Consider the following 21,370-nt stretch of genomic DNA (forward strand, 5'->3'; position numbering starts at 1 on the left):
AAGCAAGGGACACGTGCTCTTTTGGGTGTTGGGAACCCCATTGTGTTGGTTTTCCATTATTGATGGATGCCCATGCTGACCCAGACGGAAGGCACATTAAACTAATAAAATGTAATGTGTGTAGCCTCAGTTCCCCCAGCAAACACTACAGTGTTCCAAGCATACATTTAGAGGCGTGGAGCTTAGATTGCGTTCCTCCAAGAAACACATTGCATTCACACAGTAGGGCAGGTGCTACACAAAAGTTGGCAGACTTCATGTATTTTACTGCATACTCTGCATAAGACCGAGCATGCCATTCCAACTCTTGGCAGAGATAATTGTCCCTGAAGGGAGGCATGTTGTAGTAACTGGCAGACTGGAAGATATAGATACAGCACTGATCGATATTTATTCCCCTAATATAGACCAGCTAGAATTCCTAGAGAGGCTCTCTTCCCATTTTCCAGTGATATTGGGCTTCCCATAAGTTATATTGGAGGGAGTTGGGGAGGGGTGAGTGGGGGAGCACTTCAGTAGCATGACAGATGTGCGTCTGGAGCACACAGGGTGGCTAAGGCTTTCAGTAATTGGTTGGCACAGTTGGATGTGGTGGACAGCTGGAGACCCCATAACCCTGGGGACGGAAATACTCCTACTACTCAGGTTTGCATGATTTACACGTCCAGCTGGATAAGTTTCTTTGTTGTCCACAAATGCAAGTAAAAAACAAAAGCGCTCAATGCCTGGCCAAGACATACTGCAACCATTTTCTGCTGTTTCTAACGCTGCAGTGAATTATTCTAAGAACTTGTATCTAAACTTGGAAACTTCATTTATACTTATGCCTCTCAAGGGGAAGTAATTACCAGTTATTTTGCTGAAAACACGGGCACGGCGTCTTCATGTATGGTGAAATGGGAGGCCTTCAAGATAGTGATGCAGCGACACTGTAATGCTGTCAGAATGGGGTGAGAATTCCCTACATGCTGGCATTGTTGAACAAGAACAGATAGTAAATATTATTGAGATGGAGACTAGGGGATGGCATGTTTCTTAAACATCTCAGAGTAGCAAGAGATAAGGTGAAGTTGTTGGTGGGCAGCTGGGGGGGTTATGAATATAGACTTTATATCTTGAAAGCCCATGAAGAGAGCGACAGAGCATGACAGCTGCTAGCGCAGTTGATCCACCATGAACACTGGACTGCCCAGATCATGCACATCTACACCAAACTTGAAACTCAATTTGAGACTCCACCTACACTGTAGCGATAGTTAATTATGTGAGATGAACCTCGCACCCTAGGATCACACCGGAAGAAGGGCTGGTCTCAGAATTGAAATAAAAAAGGAGGAGGTAAAGTTAGCCGTGAAGCAACTGGCTAGAGGGAAGGTGCCCAGATCTGAGTGGCTACGGACAGAATTTTATGTGGCATACTTAGAAGTGCTGGCCACCAAATTAGCTGAGGTTTTGAACGAGGCATGGAGCGTAGGAACCTTACCATGGACGATGAGGGAGATGCGTAATGCTTCTCTTCTCAAAAAGGACAAAGATGCTCACAAATAACCTGCTGCCGACCATTGTTAATGTTCAACATTGACTACAAAATCCTAAGTAACATTTTGGTGAATGGACTAGTCCCTAACGAAAGCAAAATTGTTCTCCATGATCAAAACGGGTTCATCCCTAAATGTAGCAAAATGTCCAATATTAAAAAACTGATCCAGAACCTTGATGCTTCTATGACTGACTGACCACCTCCCCTGGTGTTGTCTGTTGGCATTGAAAAAGCTTTTGATTCACTACAGTAGGACTTTTCATAAAAGGGCGGACATAGAGCTTGGACAGGGCTTTCTGAGATGGACCAAATAAGTATACACTAGCTCAGCCCCTTGGTTAAAATAGGTCCAGTAATTTCAGATCCCTGCATCGTGGGCAAGGGCATAAGGTAGGGCTGCCCTCTTTCTCCTATCCTATTTGTCTTGGCAGTGGAACCATTAGTTCTAATGACTCGGCATGGTCAGTGTTACCAGACGATACAGGCGCTCTTTATTTATCATGTTGTATGCAGATGGCATATTGCTTTACTTGCATGGAGGAGAGGTGAATGTTAGGGTCACAGTCACAGCACTGGAGGAATTTGGGAACCTCTCCAGATTAAGTGTAAATTGGGATAAAACATGTGGATACTCTATTAAGGAGACAGAGGAAGTTACTAGGCCATAAGCTTTCGGCACAGTCATATAGTGGGAACCCACAGTGATGAACTATATGGACATCCATGTGTATAGTTCTGAAAGTAGGCTGCTGGAGTTGAACATCACAGCGACTCTGGCCTCTCTTTGGCTCTCTTGGCCTGTCTGGAATACACTCCTAACTTCAGTCTTGGGGAAAAGAGGTTTGTCAAAATGATCGTGCTGCAGAGACTGTTATATTTCTTCACTTCCCTCCCAGTAAATGTTCCTAGTACAATATTCTGAGAAATGGATCATCTGTTAGTGACCTTACTTTGGGGCATAAGACAGCGCAGAGTAGCTGTATTAAAGCTAATTCTCCCAACACCTGTGAGGGCTACCCCATCAAAGAGCTACACTACTTAGCTGCAGAATTGCAGTGGGTATGCAGGTGGCGTGCATCCTGCTGGAACAGTGCAGTAATGAGGGATCCTGACATGCCCTCCTAACACAATTGCTGCTTGACCCCTTTAAGAAATCGCTTGTCAAAGGGGAGAGCATACTGGCAGGGACCTCTTAGGTTGTCTGGGCACGGGTGCTGAAGAGGAACACGCATGCTGTCCTTGTACTAAAGAGATACATGTATCTTCCCTTGCGGTCTGACCACACCAAAGTAACTGGAGGGGGATACGTGGGCGGGAGGGGAAAGTCCTTGAGGTAGTGGGTATTCTACTTACTGGGGGCGCTAGTCAGCCTTCCAGTAACTTCAATAATAATATGACTTGTCACAAGGACATTTTTTGCTGAAAGGGGCCCTTATGGTACTGGTACAGAAATTGTGGAAAATGGGGTTAGAGGAACACTCCGAGCATAAATGCTTGCAGTACATGCTTGTGCTTGATGCCAGAATACGAGTGATTACATTAATTTTGCTCTGTCTTAAAAGTGGGTGGAAGCGATTTATCGGCATTGCACTATAAATGGGGTGCGGATAAAGGTATGCCTTTTGCGAAGATGACTGGACTTCTATACTGAAGCTGTCCTATAAGGTCTCCAGAAATTCAAGGTTTGCATTAATCCAGTATTACTACCGGCACTGTGTATACATTACTACTAAGAGAATCAATTACATGTTCCCCGGTGCGCAGGCAAGGTGCCACATGCATGGATGATGACGCTGAATTATTTCATATAGTCTGCAGTAGTCCTTCGCTTACAGAGTCTGGACCAAAATACTCCAGTTCATTAAGGGTGGCTCTGACTATAATGTTCCTTTCACTCCAATGATATGCCTCTAGAGATATTTTCCTATATAGCTCTGAAATGGAAGAGCACGGAGGGCCCAATTCTAGGGAGGTGGAGGAGGATAGCTCACAACCTGGGCTGAATGCACAAGTATGGTCCTCAAGCGAGAAGCGAATAGGGGTCTTCGTCTTATTCACATACCCCAAGCCTGGGATGAAATAGTGGAGTCTTGCCCATTTATCAACCGAAGTGGGCAATTTGCAGACACCACAAAATGTTCAAAGTGAAGACTAGCATAGAGTGACAGATAGTTATGTTTGTGAGGAGGCCACCTGAACCAATTAAAGGGATCTTGTTGAAGCATCTCTGCAAATTATGTTATATACAATGCTATTCTAATGAATGAGCACGTGTTATGCTCGACCATCTAGGAACTCTGCCTGCTTTGTTTGTTATTACTACATTAACCAGGTGACACAAGCTCTCCAACATGGCATACAAATGTGCTATGCGGCCTCTGGTAGTTTGGGTTATTTCTGATTCATATTGACTTGTAATGTATAACTATTTTCTACTGTTGTGGCATCTTGCTTGCGGTGTGATGTGTTGCAAATCGGGGTGTTCCTTATGTGATTTCTACTCACTGTGATCCAATATACTCTAAATTTGTTAAAATAATAAAAATGATTTTTTTTATTTAAAAAACTGTGTCAGACTGAGTAGTCATGTGGTCCTCATCTATGTTCAAGTCACAAGTAATCTTTCCTTCCTGCAGTTCAGTTTGTGGGTGCCTTTAAGGGAATACTTAGGTCTACAAATTCTCCTCCACATCAATATGTTTGATTTGAAGAACTGCCCATATGAATCACCCTGTCCTACGCATGGCAAAAGTGTGTTGAACTCACTGACAAGACAACAGTTATGTTTTATAGCAACAAGAAGAATCAGCTTGCGGGCTCTAGCTTAGGGCAGATGGCCTTAGGCTGTTCATCCACCTTTTCGTCATAAGCAGTACCTAATGGAATTTCCCCTTCTGTTCAAACCAAATGTAGATTTTTTTGCATTCAGACATAACTGCAAGTGTGATTATCGTTAGATACCTAGACAAACAGTGATTACCTTCACATGGAGGAATGTCATGTTCCTGAACTGTTTGAGGTTGTTCCTATATGCCTTTCAACTCCTCTTTGGCTTTCAAGCCAGTTTGACAGTGAACTAACAGTAACCTTCTGCTGGTCATGTGGAAGATTGTTGCTTGCCAGTACTACTGCTTATAATCAATGTATCACAGTCTCTGAGCTCTACCCCGTGTTTTTTTAAAGCATTATTTGTTCTTCTTTCATATGACCTGTTCCTTTCTAAGGTCCTTGTGTACTTTCATGTCATAAGGGAGAATGCACTCTTTTCTTTTTTTGCATAATCTTTCCTCTAACTCAATGGGAACTATTCATTAAGTTGATTTTACACATTATAAAGCATTGGGTCTTCTGAGTGGTTTCAGTTACCTCTGGTACCTTTTTTCATGGAGAACCTGCCTCCAAGTCATCCATTGCTTGTTTGGTGGCCTCTTGTACATTAGAACGCCACACGGTTACTAGTCTGTCTCCTCTTGATGGCGTACATGTGAATGTACCAAGGTCCATGACAGTATTTTTCACTTTTCATTACTGTCAACTTGAAATTCTGCTGCACGGCAGCAACGGCCTATGCCACATGTTCTCCATAAACATTATGCACAGGATATTGATTCCCTTACTGGTGCTGTGTTTGGGCATGATCTTCAGAGGTTGTTTGGCTGGTCTGGTGTAGTATTTAATTGCTTTTTAATCATCCCTTATGTCTAGACGAAAGGGGATGGATGTACAGTAATTATAATTCTGATGTATACTTCTAACTGCAGGTTCCTCATCTTTAGAATATGCCCCAGGTGTCAGACTGAAACCAGAAACTTTAAAGCAGTACTCTTGCATGCCAGTAGGTGGTGTCGTCTGGCTCCGTGCTGAAGTTGTTGTGCTCCAAAAAGTGACAAGCGGAGTGTCATATAAGCACCATGCATGTATGCTTTCTTTCCACGCCTTCTGATTCTGATCGAGAGCTTCTACTTGGTCTTCAAGACCAAATTTTTGTTACAGACTTTACCATGGTGCAAGGCAAAATGTCAGCGTGTAAGACAACAGGGTTCAAACCGTGTAGTGACTGCCGTAAACAGATGTTTGTGGCGGACCCTCTCAAAGGGTTTCTTTCGTGCCTTGGGGTCCAAACATGACTCGAAGTCCTGTGATGACTGTAGCTAGTGAAATCTGAAGACCATCAGGGACCCCGAGACCAAACTTTATGTAATTATACACAAGAAGTTTTGACGACATGACCGGTCCAATACGAAAGTCCTGCTTCCAAAGTCGTTCCAGCTGCAGATCATAGTGGTAGGTGAAATCTTCGATTAAATCCAAGAAAAAACACAAGACATTGAAGTGGGATTCAGCCCCTTCCTGCCACTCTCAACCTCCAGAGAAGACATGTGCATGCCTCCTTTTCTCGCTCCAGGAGCCATGTCTGAGATGAGTTCCGAAGCACCCTGGATTTTTGGAATCACAGCAAGTAATGACCTTCTGAGAGGCAATGCTGCACATTTTTTACCCTTTACCATTTCCCTCCGCTATGCCTTCTGTCCCCAAGGATCCACAGGGACCTCCAGTTGGACTTCCACCAGTAGGGAACCTGTATCCGGATCAGCCCTGTTTTCGGTGCTGACTTTGGTTTGGGTGCCATCCCATACATTAATTCTATTTGCATCAGCTTCAACACCCAAGGAGAATTTGCAGCCCTTTGTGCTATGGAGTCTGAGCATACTTCACCACTACCTCATCTGAGATCAAGCCCAACTCTGATTGGCATGCAGCCAACAGGCAACCGTTCAGATTCCCACACCATACCTGTACCACGTGATAGGACCCAAACTTTACACAACCTTTTTGGCACTTACTCAGGCTGAAAAATTACTGTGAAGGGGATGATTATGTCCCACAATATAATGAGAAAAAGTTATATACAAAGAACTCAAAGATGGCAGTTGTCTGGATACTTCTCCAGATACTGGCCTTTTGTCTCCCCCTGGTCCTGCTAAGGAGGGAAGTGCTGCTTCTGTTGCAGTTATTAGAATGCCTGCAAACGTCCTAGACCTACAATTCCCCACTATGAAAGTAAAAACTGTGTTGACTTAGGCACTTCAACTAAGTCAGGCCCCTATAGTGCATCTATTGCCATTTAATGAGGCCTGCACGGATTTCCTTTTTGGGACTTTAGCGAAACCGTGTTCTGCCTGTTAATAGACAGGTTGCTCATCGCTGTCGTCCTACATCTGGCGACTCACCCTGTTTTTTACACAGCATCCGATGCCAGGGAGTTTGGCATAGGCTTCAGGAAAGTCATTCTCAACACTTTTCCTACCACTCTTCCTGATCATAAATCACAAAGAATAAAGATATTTGGCATATTGATTTTCTCTTCCATGAGCCTTGCTCTGAGGTTGGTGAATGCCAGCTGCCTTCTAGGCTACTACTCCCATGCCTTTGGGTCACAATAACATTTGCTGACTGGTCCTGATGACCTTCGGGAGTCCCTTACTCAAGATATTCAGAAAGTTTTTGGTGCAGGAAAATTCATAACACACTCTGACTGCTTGGGTTGAGTGATGGGCACCAGTTTGGATGAGGATGAGGTCTACACGTTTCTCTGAAGAAGACCAGGCATCCCTTAATGATATGCCATCTGACGCCTCACCATTTTGGTGAAAAAGCAGATTCAGTCCTGCAACAGTTTAAGGAGTCTAGGACCACAGCACATTCCTGGCGGTCTTTCTGCTCCTAGCAGACAATTACACCAACAATTTTGCCACCTCCCTGACTGTGGTCTGGGTTCTCAGTTTTGTCAGTGCTAGACCCATTCAGCAGCCCAGCAGACCTTTCAACCCTTATGTGGTTGAGGTCTGTGGTTCTCATAGGCAACACCCAGGACAGCAGGAGCAGTGTTCATCTCAGTTCCCCGCCTTTCCTGCATCAGCAGCTGCAAAACCGCTCTGTCTGTCCTTGCTGACACAGAGCCACCCTGTTGGTGCAGGATCCCATATTACAAACAAGGGAAGCAGGACCATCTGTCCATCTTGCTGTAAGGAGCACAGACCCTTTAGGCCAAAAGGGCCATGGAGAGGGTTCAAGCCTTGGAAGCAAGAACTGGGAGTTACTTCCGCTACTTTTCGGATGGAGGCTTTCATCTTATTTTAGATCCTCGCTCTCTCAATGCCTTACTGCAGAAGGACACATTCAAAATACTTTTGCCACTCCAAGTTCTGTCTGGCTTAGCCCCAAGAGGCAGGATAGTGGTGTTGGATCTGTAGGATGCTTATTTACATTTCCCCATGCTGCAGGCCTTCAGGTGCTACCTGCCGTTTATTGTAGGCCAAGAGCATTTTCAGTTTGCAATGCTCCCTTTTAGCCTCACCAGGTGTTTATGAAAGTGATAGCAATTGTCACAGCTCACCTTTAGAGGTCAAGGGTACTTGTCTTCCTGTACCTCGATGACAGGCTGCTGGAGGCAGGTTCACCCCAGGCAAGCATCAGTCAGCTACAGATAACAGCAAACCTCCTAACATCCTTTTGGTTCACTGTCAATGTGCTGAAGTCACAACTGACTTCCCAGACACTCCAGCTATCGGAGCTAGTTTGGATACAGTATGGTTTTATGCTTTTCACCCAGAGCTGAGAATCCAGGACATTCAAACTGTGGTTGTTTCAGTGCAAATGACAGCTGGGCTTGTTGGCCTCTTGCATCTTGCTGGCCAAACATAACAAGTGGCATATGCAGGTTCTGCAGTGGGTCCTCACATCCCAGAGGGCACAGCATCTCGCGAATTTATCGGATTGTATCCAAATATGAGAGGAAACTACGCAAGACATGCAATGGTTGGTACTGGAATGCAATAGGGTCTGTGGCAGGCCCCTCTTTTTACCCCACCCAGAGCTAACAGTGGTCACGGATGCATTGCTACTGAGTTGGGAGGTGGTCTAGGAGAGGTGGGAGACTCTACTCCACATCAATTTGTGGGAGTTGATGTTGATTCTCTTGCTGGTGAAGGCGTTCCTGCATACCATCAGAGGAAGACTGGTGCAGGTGCGTATTGACAACACTACTGCAACAGTACTGTGGTACTCCAAAAAGCAGGATGTGGTAGGGGCTGCGTCCTTTTTCGGGAGGCTCTGCTCCTTTGGAAGTGCCTCTAAGGCATCTCTTTGGTGGTAAACCACTTAGCTGGATCTCCAAACACCAGGGTGGAGGAACTCAGCTGCAGGCACTTAGTGGATAACGAATGGCAGTTGAACCCGTAAGTAACAGAGGGCGTCTTCCGTCAGTGGGAAGAACCCAGATCGATCTTTTCGTCACTTTAGAGAACATGTAATGTTAGCACTTTTCCACATTGAAGTTCTGAAGTCAGCTGTCTCCTGGAGACTCCTTCCCTCTAGAGACGAGCTCGGGACTCCTGTATGCTTCTCCTGCCACGTGTTCTGAAGAAGATCAGGATCGACTGTGCCCAAGCCATCCTAGTGGCACAGTATTGAGCCAGGAGAGTGTAGTACTCAGAAATGCTGGGTCAGGGTATCTGTTCTTCCATCAAGCTCCTGCATTGGGAGGATCTTATGTGCCGCATCAGGACCTGCACCATTTGCATCTCTGTTCTGTTTGTGTTTGTGATTGAGTGTCAGTAGTTGACATCCTTTGACCTTCCTCCTAAGGTTACTGATGTCTTCTTGGTGGCTCCGTGTCACTCTCAAAATTGATGTACGCCAGTCTTTAGTGTAAGTTTGTGGCTTGTTGCGGCACCCAACAGATTGAACCACTACTAGCCAGGCTGTCTGAGGTTCTGTTGTTCATTTTGTCCCTGGCCATGTAAGGACTTGCTTTGGGCACTGTTAAAGGCTACTTCATAGCTTTTTCTGCATTTTTTTTTTTTTTATTTTTTTTTTTTTACAGTTGTCGCATCAGACTTCTTTATTTAAATCACTTGGTGTGATGAGATTTTTTAAAACATTCGCAACATTTATTTACACCAAAGCCCATTGTGATAATGCAGTGGAACTTGAGATTAGTTCTTACTTTATTTATTGATGTGAACCCCTTCTGAGCCACTGCACGGTTGTGCCTTAACACTTTTGACATTGAAAATAGTATTTCTCATCACCATAACATTGGCTTGATGTGTGAGCGAGCTGCAAGCTCTTTGTCAATCCAGCTTATACAACATTCTTTCCTGATAAATTGGTGTTGAGGACCTTAGCTTCCTTTCTACCAAAAATGATGACTTCATTTCATGTCTGATAGGCTATCAACCTTTCTGCCATTCTTTGCCCCATCATGCCTCAAAGAAGGAAGAAACTTCATGGTTTGGACCTAAGAGGTCTCTAATATTTTATATTGCTCAGACCAAAGAACATCAGTTGGATGATCAGCTCTTTGTGGGTTTCTCCTGGACAAAGAAGGTCAAGGTAGTGCAAAAACAGACCATCTCCTAATGGATTGTTCTCTGCATAAAAATCGGCTAAGGACTGACAAAGAAGCATCCTCCAAAGGGCTTACAGGCTCCTACCACCAAAGCCACGGGCCATTACCTCAGCGCACCCACGCAGAGTTACCTGTCTTGGACATTTGTCAGGTGGTACATGGGTGTTGGTTAATGCGTTCCAACAGTCAGATCCGTTGAGAGAGGTGTTTTGCCCACTCCGTCCTGCAGGACTTTTTGGTATGAGCCAGTTCAGAGACCAACCACTTGGAGAGGCACTGCTTTGGTATCTATTCTGAAGGTGAGGAATCTGCTGTTAAGTGTCCATCAAAAGAAGACGTTTCTTACCTTTGGTAACAAACTTTCTGGTGGATAATCTGTATAACACAGATTCCTCACCCACCTTCCTATTCTGTGGACTTTTTCCATCTAAAAATAGTAACAATCTAGAGATCTGCATGCTGCTCATATCAATCTTTAAGTAGGCTCCACATCTGGGGGCGTGGACAGCTTAAGACAGTAACAGACTTTAGTGCGCATGGATGGTACTTGTATGCGGCTCCGCTCCTCACTTCCAGAGCTGAAAGATGATGGTACGCAATAGCACAACGCCACCTACCGCGGACCGGAGTACTACTTCAACGTTTCCGGATCCAGTTTAATGCCTGGATAATATTTCAAACACAAAATATCTGTGGTTAGAATATCCACCAGAAAGATCATTACAGAAGGTAAGTAACTTGTTTGTTTCTCTCAATCTGAATATCATCCTCCCCGCTGCCTTTGCCCCTGGATGTAAGTGGGAAAAGGGCTGAAGTGTGGCAGTCATCTGGCTTATATAGGCTGAAGCCTAAAATGCACACATGAACAGACCCCAAAACTTCATTTATTGCTGAGTAATCCATTGTCATTCACCTATCTGATAGAGACTTCTAGTTGCAGATTCCTTACATTAGAATTTCCCCGAGACGTCGGTCTGGAGCCGGACGTTTTTCTCGAACAGTACCACAGCGCGCCATTAGGTGGCTTCTGTTGGCTCTGCGTCCATTGTCGGCGTCGTGCGCGCCGGATATGATGTCACAGAACCTATTTAGGCACCACTTTGACGTGCTGAACCTAGTTCTTTTTTTTCCACGCCAGCCAAGCACAGATCTGAAGAAAACCTACCCCGTCACACTTTGACTGATCTTTTCTGACATGTTGTCAAGATTTTTGAGTGTTTTCACTCCTGGTGCGTTGAGATGTCGTCACACAAGACCGGGTTCAAGCCTTGCGGATCCTGTCATCAGACAATGTCCGTGACGGATCCGCACCTCTTGTGATTGTGGTGTTTGGAGCGTGACCACGACCCAAAGTTGTACTCTGTGTGCCGGGCCATGAATCTGAAAGCTTTGAGGGAGCAGTCCCTAAAGCTACTTGCGGCTTGGTGCACCCCTCTGCGTGGCCCACGATCTTGGTCGAGAGGAAGGTCCTGAGAATGGTCGCAGAGTTCACATTCTTCGTCGTCCCGCTCCAAGTCCTCGGGACGATCAAGTAAGTCGAGGCACAAAATAAAGTTGAAGAACAAAAGTTCTTTAACTTCACTCCATCCATCAGCCGATGCAACAAGGGAAAATGAGCGTCATTGACCTAGGCCTCTGTCTTTGGCGCCTGCTTCTGGGTCGGTGCTGCGGTTCCCCGAGTTTCCGGAAGCCAGAGTGACCCCTGCCCAACTCTACGAATTCTATAAGGCCATGCACCTCATATTTAGGCAGTCCAACTCTGTCGCAGCGGTTTCAGGCCCTGCGGAGTCGGCAGGGGCCTCTTTGGGTTCCATGCCGGCGGCTTCGGCCTTAGGTCCGGAGGACACCCTTGGATCTGTTCCTGGATCCGAAGCGGCACCTCTCGTACCACCTCAACCTTCCCCGACACTCTCGACGTCAACGATCCTGATGTCGCCCATGCCCACGGTCAGTGTTCACCCCTTCCTCCTTGCTGACTCCGACACTGAGCTGGACTGCCGTCATGTGATGCTAATTCTGACTTCAACAGGGGCCTTGCTTGCTAGGTCGGATCCTGACCCTTCTTTCCTTCGGTGGGGCTCTGGTGAGGATTAGGAGGGGTTGCTGGACCCTTTGGAATACCAGTTTGAAGATCCCATGGACTGGCGGACAGACCTGGGTGAGGCTAGTGGTCTGGACACTTCCCCTGATGTTGGCATGCTTTCTTCCCCTCCCGTGACTATGAAGACAGGGAGTGTTCTACTTAATGGTGGTAAGGAGAGCGTCCGAGGTCCTGGACCTCGAGTTGCCTTTGGTGGCTGCCAGGACTAACCTCCTGCCAGGTGCTTCAGCCTGGGGCTTCTTCTTCTGAACTCCTTTTGTCCTTTAATGAAGCCCTCACTGATGTCCTGTTGGGGACTTGGTCCAAACCCAGCACAGGGACTCCTGTGAATAGGACAATTGCCCGCTGCCATAGAACAGCTCCAAATTACCCAATGTACCTGACACAACACTGACCTCTGAGATCTTGGTTATCCAAGTTTCCATGTCCTCAGGCACATTTCCTTCCACCCCCTGGATAGGGAATCCAAAAGACTGGATCAGCTTGGGATGAAGATGTTTTCTTTCTCCAACCTGGCATTGTGGTCAGTGAACACAGCATGCCTTTTTAGTCGTTAAACTCATATCTGATGGGACACCGTTGTGCAAGTGATGCCACAGGTCTCGGAGGAGGCCCAGGCATTCTCTCCCAAGCTGTTGCTGACAAGAGAGACACTTCTAACTTCACAATACAATGTGGGCTGGATACGACTGACTCAGTAGGCAAATCAGATGCATTGACTGTGACCATAAGGTGCCATGCTTGGTTGAGGACGTCTGTTTTTTGGGGGATGTCCAATTCACTCTTATGGACATGCTCTTTGATGGCACCCATCTGTTCGGAGACGAAGCAGACTCTGCGATCAAGTGCTTTAAGGAGTCCTGGACTATGGCCAGGTCCTTGGGCCTCACAGCAGCCCCTCGCCCCCTTTTATCTGCCTTTCTCCGCTTTCGTGGCTACGGAAGGGGCGTCCTATCACATCTGTTTCCCTCCAGCCACTTTGCTGCGCATGCTGCCCAACCTCTGCGTGGTCGAGGATGTGGGATTCAACGTCCTTGTGGATTGGCGAACCAGCAGTCTAGCCAATTCACTGCCCACCCCCTCTCTGCTGCAACCTCCAAACCTTCCTAATCTGCCGCTTCCCCACCAGCGACCAGTCGGAGGCAGGATTTGCCATCACCTGCCCCGCTGGCAGTCCATCACGTCAGACAGATGGGTTTTGCAAATAGTCTGAAGGGGCTACTCCCTCTTCTTCAAGACTACTCCTCCATCCATGCTGCCATCCTTTGATCGGATTGCAGAGGATCCCTTGGCTCTTCTCCATGAGGAGGTTACAGCTCTCTCAGCCAAGAGACCCATAGAGGATCCCTGTGCCAGAAGTAGGTTGTGGTTGTTATTCCTGCTACTTTCTGGGGCCGAAAAAGGACAAAGACCTCCGCCCTACCCTAGACCTGCACTTTCTCAATCTCTTCCTCAGGAAGGAGAAGGTCAGAATGCTCACTCTGGCTTAGGATCTATGATCCCTGGATCCAGGAGACTGGATGGTATCATTGGACTTGCAGAACACCTATTTTCATATTCCCGTCCTGCCTGCCCACAGATGTTACTTGCGGTTTATGGTAGGCCACAAGCATTTTCAGTTTACCGTGCTCCCCTTTGGCCTTACCAGTGCCCCTCGGGTGTTCACCAAAGTGATGGTGGTGGTCGCAGCTCATCTGCGCAGGTCAGGGGTTTCAGTCTTCCCCTACCTCTACGACGGGCTATTGAAGGCGGGTTCGCCCCTAGGCCCTAGACTATGGCAAACCTCCAGCATTCACTGGGATTCACTATAAATGTGCTGAAGTTACACCTGACTCCCGCTCAGATGCTCCCCTTCATCAGAGCTGTTCTGGACACGGTGTAGTTTCGGGCTTATCCTCCCGCGCAGCCAGTCCAGGATATTCAGGCTATGATACTGATGTTTCAGCCTCTGTCCTGGATTTCGATGAGAATGACTCTGAGGCTGCCAGGCCTCATGGTCTCGTGCATCCTGCTAGTGACACATGCCTGATAGCATATGCAGGCTTTGCAGTGGGACCTCAAGTTTCAGTGAGCACAGCATTAGGGGAACCTCTCAGACGTGTTCCAGATCTTGGAAGGAACTGCACAAGAAAAGCAGTGGTGGCTTTGAACTGCGATTGGGTCAGAGGCAGATCCCTCTCCCTTCCCCAGCCATATCTGACAGTAGTGACAGATGAGTCACTCCTGGGATGGGGAGGCCAGATGAGAGAGGCGGAGATCAGAGGCATCTGATCTCTGGCGGAGTCTGGGCTCCACATCAATCTTTTGGAGATCAGGGCGATCAGACTGGAATTGAAAGCATTTCTTCCCTCTCTCCAAGAGAAAGTTGTGCAGGTGTTCACAGTCAACACCACCGCCATGGTGGGTGGCTGGTGTTGTGGACTCCCTGTTAGGAGACTCTGCACCTCTGGACATGGCTGGAACATTAGGGCATTTCCCTGGTGGTTTAACACATGGTGGGCTCTCTCAACGCCATAGCGGATGAACTCAGCCCTCAATGCCTGGTCGATCACAAATGGCATCTCTGTCAGGAGGTGACACAAGGTCTCTTTCAGCAGTGAGGAAAACCTTGGTTCGATATGTTTGCCTCAACAGAGAACGCACAGTGGCAGCAGTTTTGTGCATTGAAGTTTCCAAGGTGGCACTCGCTCGACAATGCTGTTCGTGTCAAGTGGAGCTCAGGCCTCCTGTATGTCTTTCTGCCCATACCACTTCTGCCCAGAGTTCTCAAGAAGATCAAGAACGACCGGGCATGAAGAGTCTGGTATCCTGAACTATTGAGCATGGCCATCGATCCTTCGCTCAGACTGCCCCTTTGGGAGGATCTTCTCTTGCAGCAACGGGGAAGGTTCTCCACCTGAACCTGTCCAGCTCCGCCTTCTGGCGTGGAGATTAAATGGCGGCAGTTGACAGCTTTTGACCTTCCACCCAAAGTCTGTGATGTTATCTTGGCAGCAAGGCGTCCCTCCACCAAAACAGTAAATCACTGTCGATGGAATAGATTTGTGGCATTGTGCACAGACAAGTTTCTTGACCCCCTCTCTGTCCCTGTTTCTGAGGTCCTTTTGTTTATACTTTCTTTGGCCCAGCAGGGCTCTGCTTTGGGCACCCTCAAAGGTTATTTGCCTACTATCTCTGCGTTTCTGAGATTACCTGACCAACCCTCTTTGTTTAAACCTCCTAATGTTATTAGATGCCTAAAGGGTCTTGTAGGAAACTGGCCCTTGTTGCACTAAACCGCTCCCCATTTTTTGCCTGATATTGATGCGGACTTGACTGAGAGTGTGCTGAGATATTGCTATATGTTTCCTCAATCACCATTCATAATGCCCAAATGGGATTTAAATCTGGTTCTTACTTTCTTAATATGCGCTCCCTTCGAGCCACTCCATAACTGTCCTCTCAGGCTTCTGACATAAAAAACAGCCTTCTTTGTGGCCATAGCATCTGCCCGTAGGATGAGTGAGCTGTAGGCATTGTCATCTAAACCTCCCTACCTTTCCATCTGTCCTGACAAAGTGGTACTTTGCACCAGGGCTTCCTTTTTACCTAAAAGGTCACGCCCTTTCATGTAGGCCAGTCCTTCACCTTGCCTACTTTTTATGCACCCCTTCATCCTTCTAAGGAAGAGGAGACACTCCACCGCCTGGACCCAAAAAAAGTGTTGGCGTTCTACCTTGATCGTACCAAAGAGTTCCGGGTGGATGATCAACTCTTTGTTGTTATATGGTTGTGAAAAAAGGTTGGGCAGTGCAGAAGAGCACCATTTCTAGATGTGTTGTTAAAATCATTAAAATGTTCTACGCATTGGCTAAGAAGCAACTCCCGGAAGGTTGCACGTTCATTCTACCAGAGCAACCGCTGCAACCACTGCATTAGCACACGGAATTCCTGTCCTGGACATCTGTTAGGCAGCAACGTGGGCATCCTTGCACACATTTACCAAACACTACTGCTTGGACAATCGGGTCCATAGGGACAGGTACTTTGCCCATTCAGTCCTGCAGGACTTCCTAGTAAGATCTTGATTCGCAGACCCTTCTCCGGGGGTGGTATGGCTTCGGTATCTATTCTGAGGTAAGGAATATGCAGCTAAAAGTCTCTATCAGATGAACAAGTTACTTACCTTCGGTAATGCCTTAACTCGCAGAGACATATTGTACTTGCAGATTCCTTACCGTCTCACCCATACCCCCGCCCTGCAAACTGATTTCTAGGCACAGGGACTTCCATTTCAGGGCCCTAGTTCTGACACACCTGTGGTCAGTGTTCTGTATGCCTCTGTGCCTCTGGCATGGAAAGTCGTGAAAAGAAATGGGCATCATCGCGTTGGGGTGGCGCCTATATTGGTGAAATGTCATATCGGGCGCGCATGACCAAGGAGGTGGAGCAGACCAATGCTATCAAATGGCGCGCAGAGGTACTGCTTGAGGAAAATCTCCAGGTCCAGACTGACTCCTGGAAGAAATTCTAAGGTAAGGAATATGCAACTAGAATATGTCTCTACCAGATAAGGCGTTACTGAAGGTAAGTAACATGTTCAGCTGTGCAACTCAGGTATCTAAACTCTCTGTAAAGGTGTTGCTTTACTGAGTAGGATCTCCAGCATGCCTGATAAGCATTTTTAACTCACACCTAAAGTCTGCAGTGGGGGTGGGGAAAAGGAGTTCCGCATAGCTCAACACCATCCCTTCCACAACCTCTTTCTTTCTCCTCTTACTTTTGTTATGCATCTATTGGAAAATTCCCTATTCTTGTATGGAGATGATACCCAGATTCTGGGGAATGTCAGAGAGAGGGGAGATCCTGGCTCCTAAACTCTTGACTCGGTGTTGATTCATAGTTGGATAATGAAAACTTTCTTAAAAATACATTATTTTAGTCCCAGTTGTTTTTAGGGATGAAGGTAACTCCTGAGACGTGGCATTATGCCCAAAGTTGAAGGGCCCATTTTCACTTCCCATTGATGTAGTGAGAATGTTGAGTGTATCAGATTAAAGCTACGTAGGCGAGAGTGTACAGAAGAATTAGATTTCATTATCCTTTTCTGATTAACTCAGAAATAGTAAAATACCATGCAACAAATCACATGATAAAAAAGGTTTAGTTATGGGCCAAGCTGACGAATATAAGGACAGCTCATTGTCCATCTGAACACCTGGACCTACCTGAAATGCCAATGTCTCATCTGAGGAACAACAAGAATTCAGCAGCAAAAACCAATTTTTGGCAAGAACACATTTATGTTGCTTTCTTTTAAGATAAGGCGTTTGCACTGACTCCCAGATAGTAAAAGTGGTATCTTGTATGCAGCTTATATTCCATCAGAGCCTACATTTTTGTGTAGCCCTGAGATTCTCTCTTCTGCAGTCTTCGGTAATTCTTTATTCTGATGTGATGTGATGCAGTTCTTCACTTTGCCTACATTTTAGCTGTTCATATGATGAGGTAGGACTTTCTTTTTTAAGGATACTAGTGTAGAATGCGGTTCCTTTTCAGTTAAAAGAAAAATAATATTTTGGTTTTGTTGTTACCTCAGGACCTGGCTGCTTAATAAGCTGGGTGCTTAGTAATGGTTTCCTAAAGTGTTAAAAAGATCTCTTTCAAACGTTGAACGTTTGTGCTCTGTAATTAGTTTTGCCAGCCAATAATACTAACTTGTACTAATAGTTAATGGTGAAAGGTTAGTTCTGTTTTTGGCAAACTTTTGGAGCAGAATAAAGTGCTGTAAAGCCTACAGAATAGATGTAAAAGGGAAGGCAATTCACTCAAAACTGCTCAATACCACAGTACAGGCTCTTATGTTTTCCTCCATTATGTTAATTATTTTGTGCATGCTAAGGCCCTGATTCAGAGTTCAGGTGTAAATCCAAATTATGTTGAAAACTTTGTTTCCTCAGGAATCGCATATTAGAATTGCCTGGATCTCTCCAATTTTCCTCGTTCAAAATTCACCAGGTACACCCTGGTGAAATGTATTGGTAGGACAATTCCTAGTAAAAAGGCAAAACATGCAGTTTTTGTTGTGATAAGTGCCAAATCCACATGTTTGCCTCATTCCAAGGTGGTATGATTTGAAGGTATGTACTGCAACCCTTAAATACCCCACTAAGGGATATCCATATTGGTAACTTCCTTGACCTGTTTTGCCTTACTCAAAACTCATTTTTAAATGTAAAAATGCTACAGTCTGAAACTCTAAAATCAATGGCTTTGGGATTATGTAATCTAAGTAACATCTTAAATGACAATGTCTCCTGTGGTGGGTGAACAGTCTAATCTAACAAGAGTGTGACTTTCCCAGCTCATCTTCAAAGATGTCCATGGTTACAGATGCATCTCATCAACTATGACTTGGATAGTCTTGCCAGTTTATACTGCCACCTTCTTTGATCTGCTCAATGTGCCCTCAAGTGCCAAGAGTGCGTATTTCACCCTACCAATGAAATAGCCCTTTCGTTGCCAGTTGAACTGATTTCCTGGAACACCACCAGGTCATGCTTGTGCCACTGCAGAAATTAGGTGCTACGCCATGTTTGATTTTGGCCCTGAATCCATTAGCACTCAAGTATTGTCAGGCATTGCTCTTCCTTTCAGCCTCTGCCATCCTGCAACACATGGTTCTGATCCTGATTCATTACCCTCAGTATGCATCCAACTACTAAATCACTATTATCACCACATACCGATCACAGTGATTATTACTGTCCACTCTTAATTTCTAACGTTTTCCACAAGTTCTCAACATCTCATAATTTTGTACAGTAGACCTAGAAGTGATCACCCAGCTGTTAATTAAAACTGACGACGGGGCAGCCAAACCACTAGAGAATGACCCTCCTCTTCCAGCCCCGTTTTGGTCATTTACCAAAGTTATAGTTCCCCACCAAAGTTATAATTCCCCACCACCACGTGGGAGGAATTTTCACAGAAGGTACCCCCTCACAAAGAGACCACTTTCAGTACTACAGAATGCTGCCCTGGCCACTGTGCCGTACAGCACTAGGCAGCATGTTTTCACCTGCAAATCCCCAATGTGGAAGATTTGTTTCTGAAAAACAAAAATGTCAAATCTCTGGGAGTTATCTACTTGCTTAAAGAGTTACTTCTATGCTTTGCTTCGTGGTTACCAAAAGTAAAAATCGGCAAGGTGGCCTTTCTGGAACCAGATAGCCAGCAGCACTGCTGTCAAAACCAAACAGGTTCAGTCTACAAAATGAGCTAGCTGAACCACGAGGTGGACAGAACAGGACATCCACTGATTTAATATTGTATTCTGCCACCACTCAATGGACCACGAGGTGGACCGAGCAGGACATCTACTGATTTATTATTGTATTCTGTATTCGGCCATCACTCAAGGAACTCCCTTAGATTTTTTAATTTTTAAACCGGATGAGACTTATGAATGAAGTGTCTGTTGATCAATAAAATACTCACATGTCCGCCTCCTGATCTGAATGGCCTGCTAATATTTGTAAGGACTAGTGTCTCACCACGGCTAAACCCAGATTCTACACCTTACTCCATTTTATGATACTGGACAAAAAAGCTAAATTCAGCTATGATACCTTGTAAAATTAAATGGGTACATACATGTTAAAAAGAGGCAACTGTGAAGGTCCTTGCCCCTCTATATTCACATAGGTTGACAACCGTAGAAAATTCAAGTGAAGCAAATGTTATATCTACAAGAGTGAACATACAAACTCTCCTGTAAATTGCACTGTAACCAAATATTATTGAGAGAAAAATTAGAACAGCAGTGTAAATTAGAAAGTAAATACGTCCCTTGTTTTCCAAAGTATGAATGTTGCTTCATAGTGAGTACATTCAATATGATTATTTCTTGCTCTTCAGTATTGCTTCTGTTCTCCTCACTTACAAACCAAAATATTGCATCAGGTATGTTGTTTGTTTAATTTCCAGGATGAAGATTCTGAGTTTACGTTAGCCACAGATTTTGAAATTGGACACTTTTTTCGTGAAAGAATTGTTCCTCGTGCTGTACTATATTTCACTGGGGAAGCCATAGAGGATGAGGACAGTGTAAGTATCTTATAAATTAACATGTTGAGCATGTACAGGCTTTCCAAAAAAGTGCTAAGTAGTTGCTTCAAAATGTTTATTTTGTTTTTATAGTTCGAAGAACTTGAAGAAGGGGAAGAAGAGGTGAGTTTTTCTATGCAGCAGTCGCTTTTAATTTCTTTGTGAAACATTGAGAGCCATGGTCTGAACACAGTTTATTGCTATCCAATATGATTTAAAGCTTATACGTATCTATTTCTAGTATGAGCTGTCTGCTAATTTAAACCATAATACATCATTGTCAAAGCTCACCATTCTGCAATGATTGGGTGATAGCAGATACAGGCGTGGTAAAAGTGCTGTGCCGGGTGGTGGCTTATTCATGAGCTGCGCCAGGCTGCAGACTCACCGGCACACCTAGATATGGCCCGGTATCGCTGAGGCCTCCTACCACCAAACACCACTCACTCCCCACCCCTGGAGTAAGCTTGAATTAAAACCTTAGATGCACTTCACTTTGGGATTAGGGGTCGTAAACCCCCGGCCGTATTTTATTGACAAAATATTGTTAATCATTATCAAAAATTATACGCAGTAACCACAATCATGTTCACAAAGTATTTACAGAGTTCAAGGGATGCCTAGCCTCAACAGAGTATGCTAATACATCCACATTCCTGTCACTGACTAAAACCGTTCGTTCCTACGTACCCAATGTTGGTGGCTGTGAATGAGATTATGACTGCTTTCCCATACCCCAAACCTTACAAATTCCAGGGGTAGGACCTCCATCAGGGTGTTCTCATACCTTCCAGACTGGATTGCTGTTGAGGGGGCCCGGCTGCCCGCTAAGATACCTACCTCGGGTGCCCCCACCACCCTGAGACTCCAAACCCCTCCCCCTCCCCCCCCGGCCAGTGCTCGCTTCAGACCTTCTGCGCATACGCGGGTGGTTGGACCTAGGGGCCAGATGCCAGCGACCGCTCGCAACCCCGGCGCCCCTGTGTGTCATCCACACTTCCCAGCCTGCAGCCCTTGGAGGGTCCAATTAGCTTGTCACCCAGTTTTGTAATAAGAAGGTACCCATTTATATTCCCAGTCATGATCTCACCCCTCCCACCATCGTACCGAAAATATGACAAACTAACAAACTATAACTGTCCACTCACCACAAATCAAGTCACCTGAAAAATAAATCGTTAGCATGTAGACCACAGTTGGCTATTTAGAACATTCAATCTAACTGCAA

At 45.6% G+C, this 21,370-nt stretch overlaps 1 protein-coding gene across 3 annotated transcripts in view; it reads left to right on the forward strand.

Annotated features, from left to right (window-relative positions):
* Positions 1 to 21,370, forward strand: part of NAP1L4 (nucleosome assembly protein 1 like 4) — a 597,513-nt gene that overhangs the window by 441,164 nt on the left and 134,979 nt on the right. For all 3 annotated transcript variants that reach the window (XR_011201382.1, XM_069223015.1, XM_069223016.1), the window contains exons 12-13: positions 20,023 to 20,142; positions 20,236 to 20,265. Coding sequence is in view for 2 of the 3 variants with exons in the window: in XM_069223015.1 (XP_069079116.1) it covers positions 20,023 to 20,142; positions 20,236 to 20,265 (150 nt within the window). In the remaining variant the exon portion in view is untranslated. The remainder of the gene's footprint in view (positions 1 to 20,022; positions 20,143 to 20,235; positions 20,266 to 21,370) is intronic.

Source organism: Pleurodeles waltl, chromosome 3_1, assembly GCF_031143425.1.
Source record: "Pleurodeles waltl isolate 20211129_DDA chromosome 3_1, aPleWal1.hap1.20221129, whole genome shotgun sequence".
NCBI classification, from domain to species: domain Eukaryota; kingdom Metazoa; phylum Chordata; class Amphibia; order Caudata; family Salamandridae; genus Pleurodeles; species Pleurodeles waltl.